The sequence below is a fragment of the Corvus moneduloides genome, chromosome 3, assembly GCF_009650955.1.
Source record: "Corvus moneduloides isolate bCorMon1 chromosome 3, bCorMon1.pri, whole genome shotgun sequence".
Taxonomy (NCBI): Eukaryota; Metazoa; Chordata; class Aves; order Passeriformes; family Corvidae; genus Corvus; species Corvus moneduloides.
This window is the reverse complement of record NC_045478.1, coordinates 47,836,628-47,860,483: the sequence shown is the minus strand read 5'-3', so window position 1 is coordinate 47,860,483 and position 23,856 is coordinate 47,836,628. Positions and strand designations below refer to the sequence as shown.

At 37.7% G+C, this 23,856-nt stretch overlaps 1 protein-coding gene across 2 annotated transcripts in view; it reads right to left on the bottom strand.

Annotated features, from left to right (window-relative positions):
* AFG1L (AFG1 like ATPase) overlaps nucleotides 1-22,710 on the bottom strand; it is a 66,725-nt gene extending 44,015 nt beyond the window's left edge. For both annotated transcript variants that reach the window (XM_032101408.1, XM_032101409.1), the window contains exons 1-5: nucleotides 22,617-22,710; nucleotides 15,371-15,594; nucleotides 6,832-6,883; nucleotides 6,145-6,246; nucleotides 4,715-4,845 (exon numbers count right to left, since the gene is read on the bottom strand). In XM_032101408.1, the coding sequence (XP_031957299.1) occupies nucleotides 4,715-4,845; nucleotides 6,145-6,246; nucleotides 6,832-6,883; nucleotides 15,371-15,594; nucleotides 22,617-22,704 (597 nt within the window). In that variant the 5' untranslated portion in view covers nucleotides 22,705-22,710. The remainder of the gene's footprint in view (nucleotides 1-4,714; nucleotides 4,846-6,144; nucleotides 6,247-6,831; nucleotides 6,884-15,370; nucleotides 15,595-22,616) is intronic.
* Nucleotides 22,711-23,856: the final 1,146 nt, after the last annotated feature.

The following is a 23,856-nucleotide window of genomic DNA, read 5'->3' as shown; positions in this document are numbered from 1 at the left end:
ATGACATAGATACTATTGTGTGATTGTTGCAAAAAACAATTCAACAGATGGCCCATCACAAAAATAAGCAATTTCATTGTTCTTTTTAAGTGCCTTCTATTACTGTCCATGAATAATCAAAAGGCAGGCAGTCACTTCCAGCACAGTCAGCCTCTTCTAACCTTCAGGCACAAAACACGAATGAAAAACAAAAATGGGTAGGACAAGTGATACTGGGGAGGGGTAAGGAAGAAAAAATGACTAAAAGATAAGCCATTAAGTAAAATTTCTTTAAGTATCTTAATTTTAGCTTAACAAATTTGCTTTATAGTACCAAGAAATAAATAAAGAAAATTACCAATAATAATGCTGTAAAAACAACAACAACAACAACAACAACAAAAAAAAAAAAAGAAATTTTTCTGAAAAAACAGCAATTCATATTCTACAGGAATTCTCCACCTTAGTATGTAAACAACCTTTATGATCATTACACTTGATTCTCCTGCAGTCCCTGTGGTTATTATAAAGACACTTGTTGCATTTTGACTTACCAAAAGAGACCCCAGTTGTGAGGAAATAAACCAGTGGTGGCATGCTGGGAGTTACACACACCCATTACACAAGAGATTGCTGTTTTCACCACCTTAGATGTGTATGCTGTGATGGCAATACATGTGCAGAAAGATTTTAACTAGTATAATTTTTTCTTCTACTCCACACCCCTCCAGCCCCCATCATTCTCCCATTACTAAATTACATTTCTGGGCAGAAAAAAAGATAATTCTACACTAGAGACTTAGGTAAAAGACTTAGGTTACATTTCTGGCAGCTAGTTTCGAAGCAATAATTTTGTTAATGAACTATATATACGCACTAGTTTCCTTCTTCCAAAGATTCCTTCCATTTTGTTCTAGGAATGCCTTAATAGGATTTTTTTCCTTTTTAAAAACCAAACCTTTACACAATCTGTAACAGACACCTCAGATGTGCACATCTCTAATCCCTAAGATCTGCTATTAAAAAAAAGTAGTAAGTCACTATTGCACTATATGTTTAATATACCTGCTTATGTTTCACTTATCAATAATTTATTTCTTCTGAATACTAAAATTTAGGAACTTCTCCCATTCCTAAAAACCCAAGACACACAAGGAATCACTATAAATGTGCATCTTAGGGGTGACTGAATTTCTTGTACCACAAAGCACACCTAAAAGCCAAGTTCTAAAAATCTATTACAGAAGCCACTTTGTTACAAACCTTTTTGTTTAATAGTACTACAAAGCATGCTACCTTTAGAAAACAGGGAACCAAAGAATATTAATGCTTGCATAAAACAAAACAAAAACATTCTCTTATTAATGACAACTCTTATTTGATGCAGGATTCTAAGCTCCATTACAAAAAAAGGAAAAAAAACCCACAAACCAAACCAAAACAACAATAACAAAAATCAACAAAAAACCCTCTTGAAAGTTCTGACAAAAAGCAAGAGCCATTTTGAGGACCAGGATGCAAATATGAGCTCTTTTTATCTAATACACTTTAGGAAAAACAAAAAGATTTCAACAAGGTAAAGCAGGTAGAAGACAGTAACTATAGGATCTTAAGTTCTCATGGTTTTTACTGTATCCAGCATTTATTGCAACTGATAATAAAAGCAAAGGCTACAAATTACCAATAAGGAGAGCCTGCTAGGGGAGAGAATGGAGAAATTTCATTAGCATTTAAGAGAAAAAAGAAAAAAAAAGGAAAGACACTAGACTAATAGTTAATTTACATGTGTAAGTGCCGGAGACTCAGTCAGCCACTGATTGGTACAGTTCCATGTAATGAATGACAAACATAAGCATGTATTATCAGCAATTAGTACTAGCACAAAAATAAGGGCCTAATTTTTATTAGAGGCTTTTAATAGAATGCAGGTTAGTAAAAACTCCCTAAATTGTTACTTCACTTTTGTAATCCAAATGGTACCACTGGTACCTTAAGGCTAACTCTGCACTATCACCCAGCTTCCCGAGAAGGAGGGCCTCTGGTTTCATTACTAACACTAATATAGCTTACAGTCCTGTGCCAAAATTAGAGCTTCTAATTACCTGTGTATAGCTATTTGGTCATGGCTAGCCACCCCTGTGTTCCGAGACACCATAGTTACAAATGGCTTCGTTTTAGGGGTTTTCTTCAAAATGAAGACATTTTTAGAATGGCTTAAGACTTTTGTGATTAAAAAAAGACTTTAATATTAATTTCCAGTAAGCTGTATGACAAAGATCAACAAGACATAGCGATGCTTTAATAACCTGACAGCCTGGGGCTCAGGCAAATGCTGACAAAATCCTGCTTCAAAATGGACAAACACAGAAGCATAGTGCCATCACTGAGGTCCTGGCCACCACACAGTATTTGCACAAAGCAACATTAAAACATAATTTTTTTTTAAATACAACAATACTTTGGAACACAGAAAATTACTTTCAAAATAAGTACTTAAATATTTTTCTAGATAAATTAGTCAATTCTCCACTTGCTTAACAGTTCTCTGGGCTTTGCATGAAGATTCACTTCAGAAGACTTCTGTTTTGCTTTAGCCCACTGTCAATGAGAAAAATGCAACCTCAGCAATGCTTTTGTCTTCTGAAGTTCTGCATTTGGTTTCCTCTGAAATATGAGCATTAACAATATGTTTTGCTCTCCCTGTTTAAAATATCACTAATCCATTTTGTTCTAAAATAAATAATTAATTTCAACTTATTCTCCTTTTTTTTGTTCAGCAGGCATCTGAAAGCAACTTGAAGTGTTTAAAGCAAATATCAATAGTTTTTTGATGGTGCCTCCACACACAATTATTTTGCAAAAGCAACCCCACTTCTCATCTGTCAAAACAGAGAGTTGCTTTGTCCACAAGTCAGAGCAGTGTATATTCTGAGCCTGCAGCTCTTTCCAGTTTCATTTTAATCTAGCAATTCTTTAAATTACGAGTAAATCAAACTGCAGGGAAATAAAGCCATGATCTCCACTGCAGAAATGAGCTGCAAACATCCTGAATTAAATACAGCTCCTTATTATTAACTGTGTCACCATGCGAGCAGCTCTTCCAGTCCCTGCACTGCTTTATGATTATTTAAGCATAGGGTTTCTTATCCCAAATTCAGTACCTTCTGCAAAATTTCAGAAAACTGGAACTCCTCTTGAATAGGCAAAACCTGTGTAGAGTTCCACGTTACAAAAAATCAGGCAAGAAACCCAGCCATTCAGAAATTTGTGAATTTAGAAAATTAGTACACCCAGAACAAGTAGATTTAAAAAATTCACATATTAATGCAAAGTCTTGGAAACACATTTTAAAGAATAGTTCTTGTAATAATTTCCCAACTGTGACAGTCCAACAAAACAGGTGATTTTTACAACTGAAGTCATTGGTGTACCTCCAGCAAGTCAGCAGGGGGAGCAGGCAATCGACTTGGGAACCAAAAATACCATGGCCTCTCCCTTTAAAATGTGAAAACATGACAGTCTGGAAACACCGCAATACTGTAACATGAAAGCAGTGAGCATTTATGCAGAAAAGCAGGTATTTACACTAATACATGGTACAGCCTCTTTCTACCATTTGAGCATTTAACACCATGACAGTTAACACCTCCCTCTCCAAACCTTCCCATTTCTTCACAGTGTTAAGTACAATTGTATTTAGATTTTACACTCAAGTTTCAGAAGCCCAGCATAATCATATTCACTAGACAGAGCACAGATTAAATGATCAAACAGCAGCAATTGCAATGACCCCACACATCCTGAAACCACAGATCAAAGGACCATCCCTGCTTGAAAAATGCAAGAGAAACTTAAAATAAGAACAACTGTGACTTGACCAAAATTCCCTTCATGGGAGCCGATCATAGAACAGTTATTTCCTCAAGTGTGCAGGTTTGCAAAATAATGGCTAGGAGATATAAACTGCTCCATCCATTTCAGAAATGTATTCATTTCAGACCATAACAGACAATTTCCAATTAATAGATTATTTTACTGCTGGTGATTTGAGAACTAACATAAATCTGTCCTTATCTTGCTCTGCACTTTCTCTCTGAACTAAAAAAAAATTCAGCTGGTTAAAGCTGCCAAATACCTCTCATTTTTTTATTAAACATTTTTATAAAGAATTTTACATTTAAGTTTGTGACATGCCCTTAAAACAAAATTCACAAGCTGTGTCAAACAAATGAAATAATCAAGTTAGCTTGGGCAAAGATCATTTTATAAGTTTATTTTCAATTTTCACATCTAATTCAATAGAAGTTTCTTAAAATCCTTAATCACATTGAGAGTGTTTGTTGCATTATATGAACTACAAAAGCAAAGATCAGTGGCAAGCAAGTATCAGGTGGCACTGTACAGACTCAGCACAGGATGATGGTCCCTGCCCTGAAGTATTCATGAGCCTCTAGACAAACTCTAACACCTCCTGGTATGATCAGTGACTGAACTGGTAAACAAAGGCACTGTAAGGGGACTTACACTGCTAACTTGCATCTTATCTACTGTGGAAAAAAACCCAAACCCCACCATCTTCAAAACTATGAAGTGACTTCTACTCTTTAACTTCTGCAGGTCCCTACTGGCCAATGAATCAAATACTATATTAGCAGTAACAAGTATTATATTTTAAGACCAAAAGTAATTTTATGAAGTTTCCCTTGAAGTGAAGGAGTAATTTACGACCTCTTACCTGAAACTCATCGAAACACAGGAGAGCAGCCTCTTTGCTTATTTCCTCTGCCACTGGTGCTATTGGGTCATATGATTTGGCCATAAATCCTGCTTTTCTCTTTGGCAAGTTCTGCTTAAGGCGATGTATTCCTTAGATGATAAAACAGAAAAGAAAAAATATTTCTTATTTCTTTTTCTAAGATAGGAAGAATAAAATTATTTAGCTAACAAATAAAAAGTAAACTGGTCCAGTAAAAATAAGAAAGCTTCAAACTTAATCCAGTTTCAAGAGGATAAAACACTTTTTAACCATATCCACACAACAGTGGAGCTAAAAGCTCAAAGATTTTGTGATTCGTATTTTGTTTAGAAATAAGCAAAACAAAAATCAAAAATCAAAAACGTCTTGAATGCTATGCACCTATACTTTATTTTCTATAAACTTATACAAATTGCAGTTTTATCTTGTTCTGAAGGTATTCTTAGAATGCATTTAGCTAAAAGAATGCAGGTGTAGTGACACAGTTATACTTCAACATGTGAAGATGATGATACTGGCACAAGGTAAAATTAATAAATCCATACTTTACTGTATCGTGGATTGTATTGCATCTGACTATAAACAAACACCCAGAAAAAAAAGATCCTGCAGCAGGAAGCTACCTTTGTTAAGATTAAGCACAAATGACAAGAAATGAAAACATAAAATCTCAAGAGTGACCCAGCAATGATAGGAAAGTGGGCAGTAAAAAGTGGCTCGAGTTATTCACACCAGTGAACGCTTCCCAAGAAAAATGCAGCTGTCACAACACTTGTAAAATACAGCAGTAGTTAACAATTTGACAGTATAATAAGGTCATAGCATTTAGAAACAGAAGCAAGTTTTAAAATATCTAGAGCAGCACCTCTGTCAAAACAAAGCACCTTATTCAGCTGATCAGAAAATTTTCTGAAATTTACGATGCACTTCTTTCTATTACTTTTTTCCTCTAAATTACTGACAGTTTTACTAAGTTAGTCAATCAGAATAGTTCCCATTCTCCTTTGGCATTTATATCTGATTTAGTGATTGCTTATTCAAAATACAGATTGAGTTTAACCTTTACATTTTCAGTTTCAGCAATTGCCTTTTTCAGATTTCATAAAAAGCTAATTGGTACCTGGAAAACATTTAGTTAAGGATTTCATTCTAAACAATACACTCGAGGTATATATACAATCAGGTATACATATTTTTCTTTCAGAAAAGATACTTGAGAAATAATATGCAATTAATATCTATGCTGGTATGATAGACAATGCTAAAATGCTTTAACTTTTCTCCTATTTTTCTTACTTTATACTTAAATATTTAAATAAAACTACAGTGATTAATATAAATATGAGACAGACTTTTTAATAGAGACTGTATTTCATAAAATTCTTGTCAATACCTGTGTCTGCACTTACTCTGGTGTACATCCAACATGAAGCCATGAAAATGGACTCTCTTTTTCCTTTCTACTTCTAAGTGAGAATAGAACATGTCCATCACCATTGTCTTTCCTGTGCCTTCAAATAAGAACAACAAAACACACTCAACAGGTAGTTAATTTAAGAGCAGTATGTACTGATTACAGATTATTGCTTGTTAGCTTGGCACTAATGAAACTATAATTTTCCACAGAATAAGTACAAGACCAGACTGCTGCGAGGAACAGTTATGTTTTCTGTTCAAAAACTTGGAACAACTGCATTTTTATTTTTCTGCTTTAAAAATTTGATTCATACAGAGATGGCCCAAAAGTTGCACAAATTACTTCCCATATATCCATAAAACATATTAGTATTTCCTTTGGAAAGCAAGTATGTTTTCATGCTGCACTGTTGCAATTAGAATATATGAATTTTCTCCCACAATTACTTCCCAAATTCTTAAATTGCATTCTTAAATATTAGTGAATGGGTAGTGCTGAAAACAATGACACAGCTTCCAGCATTCAGGATGTAATTATATTAAATAACATCATAATGTGGAAGAAAACGAACCCTGTAAAATTCATCAAACCAATAAGGCTACATAAAGCTTTTAGACACTTCAGAATTTGAATAGACATGCATCTAGAAAAAATTCCATTGGATGCAAATGAAACTTACCAACATCTCCATAGACATAAAGACCTTTTGGGGGTTTGGCTTTGGCAAAGAGCTGCAAGTCAAGAGAAAAAGAGTAAATACAGATATGGGGTAAAATAAAAGCAAGCACATGGCTGTGATGAAGTAAGAAAGTAGCTACCACAACAGTAGCACTAGGTAGCAAAGTGTAACCTTGAACAAATCATTAGCTCAGAATTCGTAACTAATGTTACAGTTGTACAAATTCTATATAAGCAGCAAAACATACACACAGAGCTTGGGATTTGGATTTTTGGGGGTTTTTTTAGATCATTGTGAAAATATCCCTATCCCCAGTCCTAGCATAAGTGCTTTTTAATCAGAACACATAAAATGATTCAATGTTTCCAAAGCCACCATCATCAAATCCTTTCCCTCATTAAGCCCTTTGAGAAAACAGTCCTAGAAAAAAAAGGAAATAAAGTTAAGGAGTATTGTACTATTCATAGATATATGCACTAAATACCTATTAGAGCAGGTCTGCTAAAGAGATAAACTACTAGGATTTAGAAAATCAGGACTGCAAAGCCCATGAACATTGTACGTCCTCTTTCTCTCAGCTTTGAATATTAAATGCAGAATCATCTCTGGTTTAAATATGATTAAAATCAATGGAGTAACAGTAAAAATATGTACCCATATACACATGCATGTCTGTATATGTATAAATATATAAACATCTAAAAAATGTATTTTCAAAGTATTCCTTTTATTAACCATTTTTTCAAGTGAGTTACTTTCATGTGGAATGAATACTGCTTAAGAATTTTAAATTTCTTAATATTATTCAGGACATATATTATGACAGCTGATGGCTTATTCTATTTTACTCAAGTATATATTTTTATGGAAAAACTTCCAGTAATGCCAAGACTTTCAATTTGAAATAGTCCTCTTTCCCTTTCCCCCAGTATTGTGCATAGCCACTTCCAAGTGTAATTCTAAAAAGAAACAATTTCTAAAAAACTAGAGATCTTAACAAAATTCAATCAAATCCATGAAACTGAACTGACATCCACAAAAAACACTGCAGAAGAGTATTTGCTTATTTCAAAGTGCTCCACTTTCAGACCTCTATGGCCTGAGCCAAGACAGAGGAAAATTAAAATTGCAACCCTGTGGTCTCATTTGGAGCTGGGTAATTGCTAAACAACTTGAATCTAAAGCACTTTTTCAAAACACAGTGCCATGTTAAAGAAATAGAGGAGTCAGTACAAAACACTAATTAAATATGAAAGAAAATGCACAACCAAAAAGTAGAAGGGTCATATCTTGGATCTGTAGTACAAGCTCACTCAGAAAATATGCAAGCATGGCTCTTACATAAGGGCCCTTTTTAAATTTAATTTAGATCTCTATTAATAGGGTAATCAAAAATTTGTATCATCAGTCTGTGGCTGGAAAGGGTTTCAGATGTTTGGAAACTATTCCATTAATGGACAAGGCTGCAACTATTTGCTAGTACTTTGAAGGCATTGTAAGACAATCTAATTGTTGAATATTTTTCAGTGGGTACTTTTTAAGAGCTTGCACTCAATAAGATGCTCAAAGTTACAGGAGAAAAGGAGAAACAGACAAAAATCCAAATGAGAGACTTCCAAAGGAATTTCTTTGGGCTTAATTTTATATTAACAACAACCATTTTAACAATATAAAAGACTATCACATTCAGTTTGTTATACAGGAAGGATGTATTAACATAATTTGCCGCTTCACAAGGAATGTCAGAGAGCTAGAAAAACAAATCAATGTGTAGAGTACAGCTTTACCTGTTTTTGCAAATGTTATATAACCAGAACAAATATTAATGCCTACATTTTTATACCAATTTTTTCATTGTAAAGTTCTTATTAATTACATTTAACTATCTTAATATTTGTCTTTTTAGGCATACTTATTTTTAGATGACATGTTACAGAAAAAGGGAGTTTTGACTAAAGGAAACAAATATAATGGCTTGGGCTCTGCAAAAGTGTAAATCAACTTTCTGGTTGATTTAAAAAATGAAATTAGTTTCCCTTTGAAGATAGCAATTTTTGAGTGATATGTGATTGCTAAAAAGGATGAATACTGTGGCAGACCCAAACACCTGCTGAAGCTGATCATCTCTAAAAACAAATCAAACGTCAGAAAACCTCTTATCCTCTTTCAGCAATTAAAGAAGTTTGTAGGAAATATTTTACATATATTTCTAAACATCACACTATTGACAGCTTTAGGATAATGATTTCCTCATTCCTGTCAGATATTGTATAATTCTAAAAATCTGGTTTTATATTCTTGGGTTGGTTTGGTTTTTTTCTTAACATACATTATATTTCAAAAAAGTAAAACTTGATCAGTAGATTTTTAATACTGAAAACTCAGACCTACCACTCTCAAGCTATTTTGCATGACCATAAAATGGATTTTTTTTTTCTTTTTTTTAAATTATTCTAATGCATCTTCTGAAGTCTGGAAGTTGTCTAAGAAAAAGGGCAACTTCCACTAGGATTGCTGATAAAATCGCATCCATGTTCTTGATTCAATGTAAAGCACAGCAAGCAGTCAGGAAAGTCAATGGTATGTGGGGGCAAAGAAAGTAAAAGACTGATCTTGGTTCTATTCAAACACACATTCTGCAAGGAGGGGAGAGACCTACTGCAGAAGATCCTCCAGTCACCCTCAAATGAGGATAGTCTACTTTATTTCAGGCAGGAAAGGGAAAAAAGTAGGAAACATAGGAAGACAAACTGAATTAATGAGCTTCTCCTTGCTCATTTCCATAGTATCCCGAGGTACATTTGGGGTCTCGGTAAAATAATGTTAAATTTGTTGACAGTATGTTTTCTTTGGCAACAACAGAATGATGTAAGGATGTTAAAGTTAATATTTAAAAGGTACTAACCCAAAGATACTACGTGATGCACAAAATTTGAGTTTGAAGGGGAGAATATCTTTAGAACGCACAACATCTTCCCACCTTGTCCCATGCTCAGACACCAGAAGCAAGGAACTCATTTCCTGGGAATATTTACACCCTGATTGGAAAAACTTTTAAGTGAAAATGCATGTCAATACTAAGATGATTAATTAAAATATGCAAAATTCAGGAGACAAGTCTCCCAACAGCAGATTTTTTTTTTTAAATGCTAACAAAACTGCCTCTTTCTCCCACTCTTTCAGGCCTCCTTTTTTGGCTGCTGTTGTAGCTGAAGCCATTTTCAAGGTCTTGAATGGTGTTTACTATTGTTCATACCTCTTTTCAAAACATGACCTCACTTATAATTGAGCTTATTTCAAGTCATTAGTACAGCAACTCAACAACTCTTAAGATGTCCCAGTTGGTATTTTGAAAAGCTGGAGATCTGAAATGTCTATGCAAACTCTCACAGCCTTGAACTTCAATTCAGAGGATCTCAAAATATCTCAACATACAAGGCCATGCTTTCACCAAGTTGAAGATCAAAGTCCTTGTTCAAATTTGAGGAGTAATTTTGAAAAACAGAAGCCTACTTGGTTGGCAGCAAGACTAATTGTTTTTTCCCCTGAGATTCATTCTAAACTGATGCCCCAAAAAACCTACATCATAACAAAGTAGAGTTTTATTACCATGAAGAAAATGGCTGGTGTCATAGTGTGTCTGTGTGTGTGTGTGCCCCAGACTACTCACTTCAGAAAGCTTTGGCCTGTGAGGTAATACAAGTGTTTTGGATAAAAAAACTGAAAGGCTTCTATTGTATCTGATATAAATATTTGCTCCCTAATCCTGCTTTTACCATATTTTAGTGAATAAAACTATTTAGATAAAGAGTGACAAAAGAAGAACAGAGCTAAAACAAAAGCAGACCATTCTAGTAATGGTTCAGAAGTGCAAGAAGTTTCTATTTCTGGAATAACTGCTATTTTGGAAAAGGCTTCTGCAATTCTAACACAGGAGTAATCAGGCAATAAAATAAGCAATATCAGACTACAGAAGAGGCTGGTAGAGAGAGGCTTCTCTTCCACTGCCCCTTTTTCTTCATTGCAACTTCTCAACCACATTCTCTTCAATGACAGAGCCAGGAAAAATAAGCACACTTGAAATGTCAAGCACCACTATTTTTTTTATTTTGAAAAAGCTGCCAGTAGATTAACATCTTCTCAATACAGGAGATTTCATACTACAGGTGGGCTATTCAAGTTGCTGGAAACCTCCTGAAAAAGCAGGAGGTCAACCTACAAAATACTTAGTATAACTGATAAAGTATTTTAATTTTTCAAATTAAATCTCTAATTAATTTAAAATACATCAAGTTGTTTCGTTAAGATCTATTAAAACTCACTAAATACAAAACAGAAAGGAAATCCAATGGTTTTATCAAAACAAAAACATGAGAGTATTCAAAGTTACTAAGTACCCAGCCTTCCTGAGAGGAGAATGCCAACGAGCTGTTCATGAATACAGGATTTACCTGTGCCCTGTACCCTTAGTATTTCCTAGAGAAGCCTTCTACTGGTCACAGGAACGAATTCCACCCATAAACCTACACAAATCCTGTTCAACCCAGGCCAACTCCAGACAGCAGTACTCATCACCACCTCTTCTTGGCATGAAAAGCCTTAGCTCTAACTGAACCAAGTCTGCAGCAGCAACGCTGCACTGAAAGTCCATAATAGAAAACCAAGTATTTTGCTTACTTAGCAAACTCCTGAACAGATACAAATGTATGATTTTACCATCTACTCACATTTGTGACTTATTCTGGGGAAACCTTCATTAGGATGTTGATTACAACTTTGCTGAAGTGAAACCTGGACTGCACTAGAATTTAAACTATAATCTGTTTGGCTTCATTTTATCTCAAAAGAAACTCTGTGTGAACTGGCAAATTGCTTCAAAGATAGCAGAAGAGAAACAAAGCTGTTGTGACTTCTTCTCCCTGAGTAATGATTTCATTTAATTACACAAGCTAGGAGGCTTTGACAGATTTATGCAAAAGTCACTGCTCTCCTCCTTTTCTGGGGTTTTGATGTATGGCACAGCCCTACAGTGCTCAACCTGGTTATCAATCTTGAGATTTCCATAGAAATATCGAACTCTAGAAGAAAAACCTCGAACTGCAGAAACACCATCCCCAGTAGCAAGTAGTTCTTCAGCTGCTTCTCACTGACTCATTAGTTCCATCAGTGAGCCATGCAACAATTTTTAAAAGTTGGTTTAAAATTAAAGCAGTGTTAAATGAAGAAGTGGAATGCTTTAAAGGAAGTAGTGAAAAACATTCTCAAGTAAAAAATGGCATTTAAGTGAGAAAGTGTCAGTCTGGCTTTACTGCAATTAGCTGTGTTACGTAGGGACAAAGTAGGATTGCATCTCCTAAATAGAGTAAGATTGGTATTTGTTCTCTGTAATACAAGCTTTCTTCCCTATTCACACTTCCCAATCAAAGAATCAGTAAATAACAAGCCCACATAATGCTTGATCTACAAAGTCATTACAAAACACCTGCTCTAGCAACTAACAATGATTTGGGGCACTCCAGTTCACACAAGTCAGCTCTCAAAATTATTCTCCAGGACAGTGCTTTTAGAACTTAATATCCAAATATCCACAATAACTTGCCAGAAAAGATCAAAATGCTCTAGCCTACTGATCCTCAGGTTTGACAGGAAATACAGTGCCTTCATCATAACATTTTTTCTAAAAAATGAAAATTAATAAAAATCTGGCATTTATGTCCAAAAAAAACCCCAAAAAACAACCAAGAGCAAATCTGATAATTGGCTCCCTTTTGAATGACTTCTTTCACAGTCCAGGTACAGCAAGACAATTCTGAGATAGGCAAGTTAAAAGATTGTAAGATCAACACCAAAGACTAAAAAGAAACCCAGACAGATGAAAAAAATACAACACCTAACCCCACAGCTTTTCACACCCAGGATCCTCACAAGATACAAGACACTGGTCAGCAGCTTAAGATTCAAATTAAAGAAGTAGTTTAGCAAGCTGAATCCAGCTTGGTCTCCTTACATTTAAGCAAAAAATGTTTGCATTCAGGCATGCTGCCACACTGCTCTACATACCAAAGACAAGAAAAAAAGCACTTTTGAAAAAAGGAAGTTTCTATTTTTCATTTGGTACTTGCCCAGACTGAATCAGGAGATTGGGTTTAGACTCGAGAGTTAGCCCACAAATCCATCAAGACAACATGAATCCATAGGCATACACCCACACACAACACAAATAAGTGTTTTAAAATAAACATACAGTTTTCAGGCTACAGCTACCATTTTTACACTGCTTGTATGTTTTCAGTAATTTTAACTAAAGAAAACCCTAAAGCAAAAAGGTCAGTAATGTGATGACCTGACCCAACTTCCAGAGAAGGCAAAAATATACCCCAAACCAATTCCCACATCAGAGTCATAATCACTGAATGATTTGGATTGGCAGGGATTTCACGGGAACACATGGCCAAACACCCTGTTTAAAGCTGACTTGAAAGGGATCCATGAGGATGATGGCGTCAACTGCTTCCAGAACAGAACTTCCAAAGACACATTCATTGCCCTTTAGGAACAGTCTTGCCTTAGGTTGCTTCCTGTATTTGTGAGTTTTCTTCTGGAATGCCTGACTTTTACTTCATGGAGTTATTTCCCATCCACGTTTCTTCTTAATAAAACCCTCTTTCCTAGGTGCTTAGTCGGCTTCCTTCCATCAGGAGGCAGGAAGATATTTATGGCATTTCCAGTCAAGCATATAAACAGCAAATACATGATCTGCAGCTACATAACCGAGTTTAAGGCACTCAGGGGACGTTGCAGGCAGACTGATAGGTGTGTCTCCCAAAGCTCTGCACCCTGCTACTCCTGCCTATTTGAAACAGCCCCATTTACAGGTATAATACTTGTCCTGTTCTCTGCTTTTTCACACCTTGAAGCTAATACCCATCACAAGAACCTCAGAATGGTTAACTTGTCATTTGTTGCCTGAAGGCCAGAGGCCAGTGTGCTATTTAAAGGCACTTGAGCCCTCTAGGCTTCGGCTCCCCTCATCTCATGCTACATCATTTAGTCTTGCCCCGCAAACAAAACACAGTATTTGTGCCAGCTAAGAGAACAATTTGGTATGGTTAGGTAACAAGTTCAACAGAGTTGCATATTTAGATTTATGCCCATGAGATGAGGAGTGTTGTGTAATGAATGCTGAGAAAGGCTAACATGGAGATTTGTTAGCAAAGACTGCAAATGACGGTAAACATTGACCATAAATGTTAGTTAATTCTGATGGAAAATTAAAAACCCAAAAGTGGTGCAAGAGAAAGAGAGAATGCAAAAGAAAAACACTCAAGAGTCTAGCTGGGGAAAACACTGACAGTTTCCCCCCTCCTAGGGACAGGGAGGTCTCTCCAGTGCAGGCAGGGAAAGTGCAGATGAGAAAACAGTATATGTTTTGCCATGCTCTTTCCCCAGCACTATACTTTTATCATCAGACTTCATCAAACATCCTGCTCTTGTTGTTTCCCCTGACCATATCTTACAACTGTGCTGACTGAAATACATTAATCGGGGGCAAATGAAGCACACTCACTGGGCATTCAGCTTTTGTGCACATCTATGATTGCCCAATATTTAGCAAGGAATTAAATATCTTATCTGCTTTGCTGAGTGCTACATTTGGTTTTCTGGGATATAAACTCAAATCTACAAAGCAAGAGGCAAGGAAAGCTGAGGAGGGAGTTCCCACCCCAGCTCTAGTTGCTTCCCATGAGAACGTGCCATACCAGTGCTATCAATATTTGCAGGCGCAAGGCCACCAGAGCAGCAATCTGAGAACAACAGCATGAAAACAAGAAACATGGAAAATACTGTCAAAGAAAGTCTGGAAAGCATTGTGTCAAGAGCTTCAGGGAAAAGTTACAGAGATGCAACAGCAGGCTAACAGCATTATGAATACTGAGGCACTATGTTAAGGCAATGTGCAACAGGGATATGTCTAAACTTTTGTAAACCCTTTGAAAAGAAACTGTGATGCTCCCAAAAACACAACAAGGGTGCAGATTTTCCCTACGGCTTCTTTCCTTACCTCACCTGGAAACTAGCAAGGTGGAGAAGAATTGTTTTTAAAAGTCATGTCTGGTAAATATTATGGTATGGAATTATTTGTGGAATATCTGTTAGAGCACAAAACATCAGTGTTCAGTTTATGCAATTCAGACACATGAGTATAATACCAGTGCTTGAGAATTAAAGCCTGGTTTAGGCCCCTCTCTCCTACAGCCAAATGACATTTTTGGAAAGGCAGGCAGTGGATATAACTAAAACCATACCAGATTTTCTTACAGAATTATTCCAACAATATTTAATTTGGTTACTTCTGGAGTGCCACTGGATTTTAAAAACCAAAAAAGAAAGAAGAAAGATTGAAACATGAAGAATAATCTATCTGGAAAGATGCATTTGCAAAAATAAGATTTGAGCTCTTGACAGAAATATATGCATTTTAAGCACATTCATATGAGCAAACATAAACGCAAAATATTTTTATCATTATAAACCTCACCTTTGAAAGGATATTTTTTGAATCTATGCTGTAGCCTTTAAGGCTCTCATGCAATTTCTGCAGGTGCTGCACAACTCTTCTTTGTTGCTCATCATTCTTCAGCTCTTCCTGCTTAATCAGAAAGTCATAATGTTCTAAAGGTCCATTACAAACCAGTAAGGCTCTGGCGTGAGCATCTGTAGGAGTACCAGGGCCTGTCTTCTCATCTGCCTGAGCTGTGTAGGCTGGAAAAATAGAAGTACCCAATTAATAGAGAAGTTTTGAAAAGCATCTCCTTATAAACAACACACATTCCTAACAGTTTACACAAAGACATACACATGACTTACCTATATAACCACTGGTTATCCCTTCATTTCTCATTAACTCAATTTCTAACTTTACTTTAATAGTATGTTTTAACATTCCTTTTTTTTATTAACAAGCACACATTCTAAGATGTCCAGCTAGAGAGTTGGTAATATTTGGATGAGCTGTTGCAAGGAAAGCTTGGACCTTTTTTTTCCCAAATTGGGGTAAAACCACTTAAAAATTCCAAAGTGCATTTCTCTAAATAGATAATCCTTTAGGTAAAACTTCAGGAAGTATTTAAAAGTCAACAAACAAGACACCAAATCAGGAGTTCTGTAAGGAAGCTGAAAGACTCAAACAGCACACTAAGCAAGGCAATAGTTGTGAAGCCCTAAAATGCCACAGCCTGACCTACTGGCGTTATCTTCTGCCTAGAAAAGACAGGGACAAGCCCAGGTAGTAATATTGTCAGAAACAAGATGTTAAAAAGAAAAAAGTCAGAATTTCTAGACATAAAACAAGACATAACTAGGAAAGGAAAGAATGCACAAGTTTACAAAGAAGGCTTGCCAAATCATTAAGATCAAACAATGGCAGACACTGAAAAGCTGTTAAATGTCTTCTCTGCTTCCACTGTAATTTAACAGGTTAAGTATAATAAAGAAAAACATGATTTTTAGCAATGATAAAAGAAATAAATTTGAGCGTAGGAAAAACACGCGTCAATGACTACATAGTTAGGTATTTTTAACCCTGTGAGCTCTAAGGAAATCCATTCCTAAATACTTTAGGTAAGTTTCCCAAGCAACACAATGGCCTCTAACAGCTTTCTTTGAGGTCTCACTGAAGGCAGGTAAGATTCAAAAACATTAGGAAAATGAAAAAAAAGATTGTCTTTAAAAAAGAGGGAAAGGTAAATCCAATAGTTTATAGGTCAATCAACACAATTTCAGAACACCCAAAAATACTGGAACAACTACAAGACTTTTTTTTCCTTTAATAAAGCACTTAACATGGTAAGAACATGAATAAAAGGCAACATCAGCTCCCCAGAAACAATGCCAGACCAACAAATTGTCCTCTCTGATCAGGCATCATGCTTAATGGGTGAAGGAAAAGCACGTTAATTGTAGTACCGCTTTTGTCACATAGCATTGCCATCTATAAAGTAGGAAAGAAAGTTGCAAGTGGAAGTACTTTTGAGCAGGCACAAAACAGCTGGAAAAAGGATACGTAATGAATAATTACTACAGTTAAACTAGGTGTATATCAGCAGCGGAGTTTCAGAGAGGGCTCAGGATCTCATCTTGGTGCAACCCTGAATCTCCACCTATGCCATATATGGCAAGATAAAGTACATGGCCTGGGAATGCAAATAACAGAAAATCAGGAGAGGGCTGCAGACACTCTGGAAGGCAAGTAAATGCTGACAAACTAGACAAATAATCGAATGCAAATAGGATGTAATTCACCAGGGACAAAGCATGTTATTTTAGAGGAAATAACTATCTCAGGAGATGGGGAATGACCTGCTAAAGAGTACCTCTGAAAAAAGTATCCAAGGCTACACTGGATCGCAAACTGATAGTAAGACAGTATCATAACACTATTAGAGGAAAAATAAACTAAAATAAAATAAACACAAGTACTCCAATATAAATACACATGGGGAAAAAAACCCCAAACCTGTTCTATTCAATACTGGTATAGTCTGCCCTGGAAGACACTCTTCAATTTTCACATCGTACGTTATAAGAGCATGAACCAAATGGGAGAGTAAGTGGAGATTTAAAGGATTATTTTCTAAAATATGGGTCACAAGCCACAAAGATGCCATAAAAGGCACAAAAAAAATTTTAAGTAGAAAGACAGAAAAGAGAAGGATAAAACTGAACTATTAGATCAAATTATATTTATTGCAAGTAACAGTTTCTACATAAAAAGACAGTCACTGTTTATATCTGCAGCCAATAATTGCACCAAATTCTCTTGTTCCTGAAGGAACTGAGTTACTGCTTTGAATTAAGAGTAATTAGCTCATCCTTATCTAAAGAGATCACATAAAGAAAGTTGAGTTTAAAGTCTGTTATTGCAAAAATTTGAGTAAAACCTGTAGAGAAGAAAAACATATAGCTGTCTCCAGATATGTACAACAGGATACTGAGAAAAAGAAAGGAAATTGTATTTATACAGATATCTTAATAACTGTAATTAAGGTAGTGAAATAGATTAATAGTCTAGAAGTTGTAAAACTTCCAATGATGTGTGGTGAATTTTAAAAATGAGTTTGATGAAAATCTGTCAGAAACATGTCAGCAAAACCTGACCTGCCTCTGAAGGGAAGGGGAAAAGGCATAGATCACACAATTATGGAATGGCTTGGGTTGGAAGGGAGCTGAAGTATCACCTACATCCAGCACTCCTGCCATGGGCAGGGACACCTTCCACTAGACCAGGTTGCTCAGAGGATCTGTCAAAATTTTTTCATCTTGCTTTCTACCATTCCACTCCCAAAAAAAGCCAACCTCATTCCTGTGATCCATACCTCTGAATTATCTGCGCTTTTGCAATACGTAGAAGTTGATGGCTCCAAGAGCTCCAGTGTGCCCCCTCATACCTCTAAGTCCACAAGCTCCTACTTCTTATGACAGGATTGAAGAAAAAAAAATAAAGTTGATTCAGCAATAAGAAAGGGTTTGTGGCTCATGACCTCCCTGGCCATGGACAAAGCACACCAGTAGGACTCCACAGAAGCATGGGGTTTGTCTCAGATTACATGCACTCACAGCTAACCATCCTGGGAGTGGAAGAAATACTCTAACAGATGACAGAGATGGAGACTATGCCCAAATAGCCACAGAAGGTGTCCTGGCACAAATCACTCACTGTTCTCCTAAAATAATATTTAACACTGGGATTTAAGTATGATGGGGGCATGCTATAGTACCCTGCCAGGAGACACCCAGTAACTGGTTAAGTGATAACCTCACACCTGTAGCTGCAAAACAAAGGCAGACGCTACCGAAGAGCATGTGGGGGTTTTAGAGATAAATCAACAGAAGGCAGCTATACAAGTGATAAACTATTCTAAGAGAAAGAAAAAAACGTACACCTTCCATTCTAACCTGCATTTTGTGGAACAGATTGCAAAATCAATTACTCAACTACACGAATCACCTATGAGTCAGTGCACTAACTGTAGCCCTACAGTCCTCTTCTCCACATTGAAAAATATGGGTTTTCATTTATCTCTTACTGTTTCATTATCTAATCTTTGTGTTACAGAAACTGCAACTCAATTTTTATTAGTTCCCTTCTGAAATCTTTAAATGTCACACACAGAAAAAGTATATACCTATCTTCTATACCTATGAAGTGTTCTAGAAAAACTGTAGAAAAGCACAGCAGTGAACACTGTTCACTTAGTTTTACATAGAACAGGGTAAAACTAGACGTGGTTATCCATAACCTATCTTTCCCACCTTCAGGGTGCAGGACAGTGTTGAATGTTACCACATTTAACCTGACATTCCCTGCTTCTTTAGATTTGACACCAAGGTGCAACTTTTTCTTAAATTCCTGTTCCCAAAACATACATATATAAGTATAATCTCACTTTATTTCAAACCATATAATTACCTCTTTGCATTTGCCTTTCTGCTTGCCCACACAAAGATCACAGACACACCTGCAGTGAAGACCTACTGTGATACACCCCAAAAAAAGAAAGAAATTGGAGGGGAAAATCTCACCAAGGCAAATAAAACTTATTTTTAAAAATGCCAATCTGGAATTATAAAAAATTTCTTTCAAGGAGGGGACTTAAGACATATTCAGTAAACTGACATTAATTTACCACAGCAAAGATAATTAATGCCTACATAAAAATACAGAAAGTGTTCAGAACTCCAGGCAGTTTCTACTCTGGAAAAGAGCAGAAAATTGGAACACTGATCAGTGTGTTGTTGAGTTTTTCTACTGCCACTTAGAACTGATGTCTGAGATGACACAGAAAAAGGCATGTGAGTTTCAATGACACAGCTTATGAAACTAACAGTCACTTCTGAGGCAGGCACTGGAGTTATTTACGCAAGAAGACAAACTGAAATGGAAGTTGGGTTGTGGCATACCAAAACTGATCCTGACAGCAGCCAAGAGTTTGAGAGCACAGGAGGGTAATCAAAGTAAGAGATAGAGAATTAACACTTTCCCCTTCCACTTTCCCTAATGGTTAATTACTTAACCATTGTCTTTAAAATAAAGAATATTTCCAACCTAGAGCTGTGCGAGAACTGCATCTAAACCAAACTCATGTAGGTTGCAACTGCACCAAAATTAAGTACCCCAAAATCACCTAAATGCCACCTTTGCTGGCAGTCATAATCAAGAAGCTGAAAATACTAAACTGAACTGAATATATAAATATATAAATATATATTATAAATATATAAATATATATAAATAATGAAATGAAATATATAAATAATGAAATGAAATACTAAACTGAAAATACTAAAACTACTAAATCAGTGTTAATACAAGGTACAAGGACCACATCTGTGTCATTACTGCTCTGCCAGCACAATCTGCTTTGAGAGCTTTTCACAAACCCTGGAATTTGTGTGGAGAGAAGAAAAAAAAAAAAGTAATAGAAACCAACTTTTAAAAACTGTCATGTCTTCAATAATCCAAGATGAAGTTCAGAATATTAGTTTGGGTCACAATGAAGCCAAACTGCTTCAAACCTTGAAACTCTTAGTGTAAAGCTGCTAAAACTGCCTACGAAACACAACTGCCATGACAGAAAAAAAGGACTTGTAAGTCAGAGGGCACTTTTCATCAACAGGCAGATGGTGGTATCAGAGACCTTCCTAAACTCAAGATTAAGCAGATGACACCACAGTGAGGAGGAAGGGCAATGGTACAGTCTTGTAGCTCCAAAGGTTATTTTCCTGCGTGAAAATAGGAGCAAAGGTAGCAAAAGATCAGAAATTATTCTTTTTTCCATGCTACTACCTGTAAACAGTAATAATGTCCTCTTGTCTCATTTTTTATTAAATAGATATGCAAGTTTTTCAGAATCTGTCTCAAACAGGTAAATTGCCCCATGATGTACAAGGACGTGGGTAAATTAAACACATGTATTAAAGTTAAGCACACGAATAAACCTGCAGAAGAACAAAGACTTGTCATGTAAGCTTCCTGGGAAAGAGATCATGTGCTAGGTATAAAGCTAAAAATACATTTATAGTCCTATAATAAACAAATGCTCCTTTCAAAATATTGAACAATGATCAATGACAAGAATGTAAGAGAAGGTAAACTGAAAAAATTATTTACTTTCCAGAGCTTAACAGCAAGCTTAAAAAAAAAATCAAAATCCAACTAATCATATTGGGAGGGGGTATACACACACTAAGTTAGTTATCGGCACAAATTGAAAATTTTAGGCCAATATCATGCAAAATTCATAAAAGCCCCACACTTGCTGAAATTAGTAGTTCAAACCAGAAGCAGCAGTTTGCAGCTAAGACATAAGGACAAGGACTCGCACTTTTGTCTCATTATATGACCTTAGATGAATCACTGAAGGCCATTCATTCAGGCACCATATGAAACAGTATCTTCTAGAGAAATGTGAGTTGGAACTGGAATTCTGCTTTTTGCGTACATGCCTGATACATTTCTGAAAGATTACTTGCATTTTTTTCATGCACATCCCATTTCACAACCTGACCTATAGACATAAGTAGGGAAAGACAAGAGAAATTTATCAGTGAAATTAGAACTTTACACAGATACTACTAGTCAAGTATTTTAATTAAGGGAAAGGTAAAAAACTGTGGAAGGCAAATCACAAAAACAAAGAAAAGGCTATAAACTAGTGATCATAAAAACAAGATTATAAATCAATTCCATGATGGATAAATCAATTCCATGATGGCAGCCCATCCCTGCAGCCTGATGTCCTCAAACAACATACGCAAGGACTACCATCCCCTTAACGTGGAAGCTGACAAACTGTGCCTAAAGCCACTGGATTTGCTCTGACAACTTTTTCTAAATTCTAGTATGCTGGTTATAAAAAACAAACTACATAGAGTCCAAGTGTTAAACCAATAACTAATAAAACACGCGCAACCACAGTACTAACTGCAGTGCTTGTCTATTTTTCTTAGGATGTATAAATATTGTACAATCACAACATGATGTGTGGATGTGAACATTTATCAATCCTGGGAGCCACCAGTCACCAGCCGAATTCTCACACTTTTGACAGACTGGCAGACGACGAAGAGTTCTCCCTAAAGAAAAAAGACCTCTGCTCCTAACCTAAGCCTCGAGTTAACAAAACCCCGTAAATTTGTGTACTGAGCTGACTTTCAAAGCAAGGCTGTGAAGACAGAGCACAGCTGCCGTTCGTTATACACCGGAGGGTCCTCGAAGGAGAACAATCCCTTAGGCACCCTAAAGCCCGGCCAAAGCGCTGGCAGCCACCGGCGCACTCGCCGAGCGCCCAGTGCAGCCGCAAGGCTTTAACCAGGCACCGCACCGAAGCCTGTGTCCCGGGGGGAAGCGGCATCACCAACTCGGGAAGGCACGGGCCCCCTTCGCGGGTCCCCCAGGGGACCGGGGGCGACTCCCGGTGCCACCCCGGCAGGCAGATCTCCTTCGGGGCTGGGTCGCGGACAAGCCCAGGCCGGGGAATCAGAGGACACCGACAGGTCACGGCAGAGCGGCGGGGCCTGTGCGTGTCCCAGCGGTTGCCGCCTGCCCCGCCCGGCACCGGCATCCACCTCCCCTCCGCCGGGGACAGACCCGCGGCACGACGGGGAGGGGAGGCACGCACCGGCTCCAGCGACCGCTCCTCGGTGCCCTCCCTGCGCGGTGCCCCGGCAGCCTGTCGCCCGCCCGGGGCCAGTGAGCCCCGGAGAGCCACGGCGGCGGCACTGACCTCTGTGCAGCGGGAGCAGGCGGGCGCGGCGCCCCAGAGCCCGCAGCAGGCAGCACGCAGTAGCCAAGGGCGACTCAAGGACCGCCATCTTCCCGGCCCGGGGGCGGTGGCGGCGTGGGCGCGGGGCGCGCTGGGAAATGGAGTCCCGCGGAGCTGAGGGAGCCCTGGCGCGGTCGGTGCTGAGCGAGCCGCTCCCGCCTGGGTCACGGAATCACAGTCAATCAGGGAGAGGAAGGGGCAGCGGAGGTTAAATGATTTGCTAAGAAGCTGTTTGTTAAAAACAACGCATAGAGCTTGCTCAACACTTATTGTGCCTACCAAAGCAGAATGAGAAGATATAAGACTATTGATAAAGAGAAGGAATCGTGATCAAAAATCCTGTTCTCGAACCTAAACTAAGTTAAACCAGCCTTGAAGTTTGGAGTTGGGACATAAAGAGCAGGCGCAGGGAAGCAAGGTGAAAAGTTCAGAATGAGACTGTCTGCTTCATCTGAGGAGGACTCTTACTTCATCCCGGAGACCCCTGCCCACGACCCCCAGACGACACTGCGCAACAGCAACGCAGATGTAAGTGACATTTGGGCTCATTATAATATGAGGCGAGGCTAGGCGGGGCTAGGCCATGAATATGTATAGCCGTATTGGGAAACAATGACTATGGAGCTTGTAACCCGATATATACCAAGCTGAATGCAGCTGTCAGCACGCGTGACTTTGGAGGAATTATCCCCCATGCGTCCCAGCGCTGGAATAAACATACCTACTTTACTACTTATATCAGTAGTGGAGTCTTTTCCGCGTATCAACAGAATCCATTCGATTGGAACCTCGGAGATCATCGAGTCCAACCTATGACCTAACATCACCATGTCGACTAGACCATGGCACGAAGTGCCACGTCCAGTCTTTCTCAAAAACCTCCAGGGACGGTGACTCCACCACCTCCCTCGGCAGCACATTCCAATATCTAATCCCCATTTCTGTGGAGAAATCCCTCCTGATGTCCAACCTAAACTTCCCCTAGCACAGCTTGAGGCTTTGTCTTCTCATCCTGTCACTGGTTGCCTGGGAGAAGAGGCCAACCCTCACCTGGCTAAAACCTCCTTTTGGGAAGTTATAGAAAGGAGCCTGAGCCTCCTTTTCTCCAGGCTAAACAACCCCAGATTCCTCAGCTGCTGCTCACAGGACTTCTGCTCCAGACCCTTCACCAGCTTCATTGCCCTTCTCTGGACTCGCTCCA